This window comes from Zerene cesonia, chromosome 26, assembly GCF_012273895.1.
Source record: "Zerene cesonia ecotype Mississippi chromosome 26, Zerene_cesonia_1.1, whole genome shotgun sequence".
Taxonomy (NCBI): Eukaryota; Metazoa; Arthropoda; class Insecta; order Lepidoptera; family Pieridae; genus Zerene; species Zerene cesonia.
Window position 1 is genome coordinate 1,131,120 of NC_052127.1, and position 6,092 is coordinate 1,137,211.

The window sequence follows — 6,092 nt, forward strand, 5'->3', positions numbered from 1 at the left end:
AGATTCGAAATTCAAATGTAATATTTTTTTATAATTAAGTGTAACAGTATTTATGGCCAGACTAAGTATAGATAGGCAAACAAATCATAAAATTGATAATTATTGTCCCGCCCAACCCGCCAACTGTATGGTTAAGCCTAAAACTAGACAATAGGTTGTCTATTTTTTTACGTCTTTATTAAGACAAGGAAGGTTCTTATGGAGAGAAAAACCCACGGGTGAAGCCAGGGCGGACCACTATGATTTGATTTTAAAAATTACGTAACACATTTTGATGGTATTTTTATATATAGAGATTCACGAAGAAGGTATATGTATATATAATGTGTTATTGCACCCATGCGAAGCCGGGGCGGGTGACTAGTTATATAAAAATCGGTAAATACGTAACGTAAGCTATACGAACGAGTGTAACCGTGGATATGAAGCTAGTATTATAATATAACATTAACAATGATGATATCGATTGACCATGATGCGTTGACGACATCTTGCAGTCGTATACGGTAAGGTCACTGCGAATGATCTATGAGCTAATGTCATAATTTACGATCGTTATTATTATCATAATCGAATTCCTATTTCCTCCTTATATATTTAATATAAAACTCCTTAAATATTAATATATTTATTACTGGACGCTCGTCCCGGCTCTGCCCGGATATCAAGATTCCGGTTTTATCTCAAGGGAGCATTTAATCGGGATAAAAAGTATCCTATCACCCAAGTCAGCTCATACCCTGTCTGTATACGAAATTTCATAAAAATCCGTTTAGTAGCATCAGCGTTCTAGACGGACAAACGTCCAAACAAACAAATTTTCACATTTATAATATTAGTGTGATGACATTGAATAACAAACGAGCGAGCATGTCGACTGGTGTAAAACGAAATGCTATTAGCAGTATTATACTACACTTTGCGAATCCTGCTGCCAATAAGCATCTACTCCGCAAGGAAGTGGTTCAGCCGACCCAATAAGGGTCTAAATATTGGGTGTTTAAGTAACTTGAACAATTACGGAAAGGACGCCTTGATTTCCTATAGGTTTTCCAGATGCATATCTTCTTAAAATGCATGCTGTAAGAGTTCGGGTTTATACGTTTTATATGTGGCCACTATTGTAGTTTCTTCTATTGTACTAGACCCAATCACTACATAGTATGAAGCAAAGTCGCTTCCCGCGTCTGCCCCTATGTATAAATGTATGCTTTATGACTTTGCAATGGATTTTGATGGGGTTTTTTTGATAGTGTGATTTAAGAGGAAGGTTTATATGTATAATAACATTTATGGAATTACACCGAATTTAATGAGTGTGAAGCTGCAAGCAAAAGCTGTCTTTGTTATCCTACTAATATTATAAATGCGAAAGTTTGTAAGGATGTGCATGTGTTTGTTGCTCTTTCACGCAAAATCTACTGAACCGATTGCAATGAAATTTGGTACGTAGACAGATGGATAACTAGAAAAACATATAGGCAACTTTGTATCCCGATATTCCCACGGTATACGGACTTACGCGGGTGAAACCGCAACTAGTAAATTATAAAACAATTAAATTGGCTATATGAACAATCAAAACTAGTAATCTCTTGATAAAGAATTGGAGTACATTACGAAACACGTAGACTTGTTAATTTTCAACGCAAACACGATGTTTATCGCAAATGATAGATTTACGCGCTGACGTCAGATAGATGATGTCCGCAGTGACGAAATATCGTGAGTCAGTCGGTTTTTATGTTATATTTAACTTTTTATGCCCATTTATAGTTGAATGTCCACCTTTATTGGTTTTCTGTAGTGAATCTCGATGTCTCGAATCACGCGTGGGTGAACTGAAGGTTCATCCTAGTGACATGCTCAAGGCGTCCCCTCTTAACGGGGATCCTTAACTTAGATTATTACTGCATTAATATGTGGTTAGAAAATAACATTTCATGATTTATTTAGCCTAATTTGATCACGTGGCGGGATTCGAACCCGCGTCTTTTTGGCAAACCGCAGAAACGTTATTATTTATAAAAGCATTTCAATGCTATAAAACTAAAAATTATACTGTCTGTCTGTCTCTGTATCTGTCTGTCTTTTCACTATTTTGAAGCCCAAAACTAAAGTCTGGCTATGTCCGTGCTTAGAAATGTAAAAGTTATTTTCTTCCATTAAAATGACCACCCAGCGTACCTACCTATATAATCTGTATACGTAGATTTTTAAAATATTCCTAACATAAAATTACTAGGAACCAGCGGCAGATATCAAAGCATTCCATTTAAATAGAGCGAGCGGTTTGATCAAACATGCATTACTAGTGACATTCACACATAGTTCAGTATTGGGGCTCCAATGTTGATCGCTATTTAAGCTGAGTAAGAACGCGCGTTTTTATTCTGTTTAGAATATAAATGAATATATAAAAAAAAACTAAAATACGTTGTCTCACTTGCTCTTATACAGAGTGCACGTAAGGAAATGAAATCACCTGTCCAATCACCAAGCTTGATCTATGTACAAAGCTTAAATTAAATCTATCAGTTTTAAGTGGGTCAAAATTCAAGGAGTCGCTTACATACAGACAAACAGGTGAGGTTAATAAAAGCGTGTTAAAAGTGACGCTTTTCAAAAACCCATCACAGTTTAGTTACTTAATAAAATGAGGTTTTAATGCAAAATAATTATGTGATTGAAATGTGAATTTATGCGGAAACAATTAATAAAGGATTTATTATTTTATTCAAGGGTTCATATGATCATAACTTCGAGCATTACCTGATAAAAGCATATACTCTCAATTGTATTTAATTAAAATCCCTTATTTACTGACACAAAAGTGTCATTTTCTTTATATATCAGTTTTACTAGCATAGCCATATTTCGAAATTAAAAACTTTTTAACGGATCTTAAACGCGATTTATTCATTATATTATTAACCCGACGTTTCGAACACTTTACAGCGAGCGTGGTCACGGAGAGACGGGAGCATAGCTACATTCAAAATTTAAGTTACAGTCAACATCCCGCCCGTGTATACCCAACCTAAACCTAAAAACCTGCGCGTGCGCCGCTCGTTTATTCTTAAACGACTATTAATAACGCTAATTGTTGTATATCTCATCTAACAAGGCCAACACATTCGGCCAATGCAATATTAAAAGTGTCGTATAAATCTTGTGATGCAATCGACCCGGAATTCTTTATGTATTATGTATGATAGAAATATATTTTATAAACATACTACCTGCGCCCCGACGTTTCACCCGCGTGAGTATGTACCGCGTAGGAATATCGGGACAAAAAGTTGTATTATTCCAGTTGTCCGGCTATCTACGTACCAAGTTTCATTGAAATCGGTTCAGTAGTTTTTACGTGAAAGAGTATCAATATTGTCTATAAATTGATATCTTTTGATTTTGTTTTCTTGTATAGAAATCGTTTTAACGTATAAACATACAAATCATTCCTCTTATAGGTGCATGGTCAATGTCAATATAAATTCAACGGTATGCGGACAACATAACAACCCATGTTTTATATATATATATCTATGTTTTATTGAACAGAACTTAGTCATAATATGCTTATGTTAGCTTCTGTATATTTGTATGTAACCTTCTTCTTTAGATACGATTTTTAACCACTTTAAATAGACAGATTTAATTCAAACTTGGTCCACTTATCAAGAATAGGTGACAATATTACAATTTCATGAGTTCATTTTATGATAAAAGTCGCCAGGATTAAATAATCCCTTTACGTTTACTCTGTATAAGACAATTTAATTGATAGAATGATAGAAATTAGATATGATGATATAGATAGAATGATAGAAATCATTAAAGCGTTATTTTAATTACATTTAGTATTATTAATTATACATTATTTATTTATAAGACTTTTAACAAAAATTGTACAGGTAAGGAAATATAAAAAAAATAATAACACACCAAAAATATTACAATTTGTTGGGCGGCCTTATCACTTAGCAGTGATCTCTTCCAGGCAACCCGGGCAATAGGTAACAAGCATAATTATTTGAAAGCCTTCCCGTGAAGTGTGGAATTTGGAGTCAGTTTTGTGTCTTGTTGGTACAGTGGTTAACGAGTGGGCGTAGAACCGAGAGGTCCTGGGTTCAATTCCCGGTGGGGACGCACAAAAAAAAATGCCTCGGTCTGGCAGGACACAGAAGGCTGATCACCTACTTGTCTGTAAAGAAAATCGATCAGTGAAACAGATGTATATCATCTGCCACATACCCCACTAGGGGACACGGGATTTCACTTTTTTGTGTCTTGTTAACGATATTCATACAGATTACAGTATAACGTTCTAATGATAATCATAATTACAGTGAATGCATCATCACCGATGAAGTGAAGCTCACGACCGAATGGAAATGCGACGCAGACGAATGCCTCATGAGCCAGGATGTGGTGTACGGTGTTAACCAGCCTGGCATGAGCTGGAGAGCGTATAACTATAGCCAGTTCTATGGCAAGAAACTAAAAGAGGGCCTCAAGTATAAGCTTGGTAAGTCTTTTTGTCTATGCTATCCTGGTACTTAAGAAAACGTCATATGGTGTCTACCAGACTGGCATGAGCTGGACCGTAAAATATATAGAAAGTTCTGGAAACAAGTTGAAAGACGGACTGTGGTATAAGTTTGGTATGTATCTTTCTGTTTATGTTATCCTGGTACTGCAGCATATATAATAATCTAATGTATAAAATAATCGTGTCGCGGTGTTTGTCGGTAAACTCCTCTGAAACGGCTGCACCATTTGTTCTCTAGTCTCTAGTCTATTTGTGGGATATTTGATCCAAATTGCAGCATACGATGTTTTTTGTCTTAATTAAAAATAAAAAAAAGAAAGACACCATGTTGCCCTTTCTTATTAAACACCGCCTCAATAACACAACACAACAGCCAAATAACAGTAATTTAGATGTCAGGACATGTTTATCTTGTCTGTTATAACAGCTTGTATGGGCGGAATATTCACCTAACCTTTGAAAAGCCAATCGTGCACAATAGTGGCGTTTAGCCGATGAAAGTCTGTGCCTAGATTACTAGAACTTTCACTGTATTTCTAGACAATGCTCTACTTTCTCTCTTCGTTCACCTTTTAATTTTAACGGGTAGTTAAGTACCGTTAAAAGTTTAGCATAAACTGAACCATATGTATCTCTATCTAGAATAGAGAGAAATAGCTTTGGTTGAATAGTTGGCTTGGGGTATTTAAAACCGCCAGATCCTGAATTCGAACTTAAGGGGAGGCTAATATAAAAGACTCAGTTAATATTGTTCTAACTCATATGTTGAAAGCAATATTTACACTGCTCGTTTACGTAAGGTTGCTGGCCATTTCGGATTTTAAGTATACATATTTTTTGGATCAAAACAACTCTTAATTATGAACTAACAGCCTAATTCGTTATCAGAAAATCTTTAATTAAATAACAAAAAGAAACCAAGAGAGTGGGGCAATCCCTCCGAATCATAAAACATGATTATATCTGTGATGTCAGGAATTTGCGTCGTATTGTTTGCTCTAGATCTTTCTAAAATATTCTATAATATAAAAGCAGTTGTGAAAAGTTCCATTTAGGCGTAGCTACGTTTCTGCTCGTGGCTTCTTTAACGTACATTTTCGCTGTCTGTATTGTTTTTTCTTCGCGTGAATTAAATCCAAGCTCTTTACGCAATTTAGTTATAAATACTAATAGACTGACCGAGTTGCTTTTGCTTTGACGAGGTATATGTAAATCTATGTACGATAATGTTATTAATTGAAAAATGTATTGTTTTTCATTACATTTATTTTTTTTGTAAATTATGTCTGTGCACGCGTTTCTTAATTTGCGATAACTAATATTTAAACATGCGCTTTTCTGTTATGACGTCGCCATGAGGAAAATAGAAGACACATGAAAAACACGATTTCATTACATCACAGTAACATCAATTTTCAGTGACAGTTTTTAACAGCAGACCATGAAATGTCGTATAGTTGTTAATTAACACGCTTTTATTAGCTTCACTTGTATGTTTGTATGTATGTAACTCACACCCGTTTTTCTCCCACTTCCC

The 6,092-nt window shown here is 35.1% G+C and overlaps 1 protein-coding gene across 1 annotated transcript in view; it reads left to right on the forward strand.

The window, feature by feature from the left end:
* Window positions 1–6,092, forward strand: part of LOC119836947 (uncharacterized peptidase C1-like protein F26E4.3) — a 41,909-nt gene that overhangs the window by 23,528 nt on the left and 12,289 nt on the right. The window contains exon 4 of the mRNA XM_038362421.1: window positions 4,353–4,531. Coding sequence (XP_038218349.1) covers window positions 4,353–4,531 — 179 coding nt within the window. The remainder of the gene's footprint in view (window positions 1–4,352; window positions 4,532–6,092) is intronic.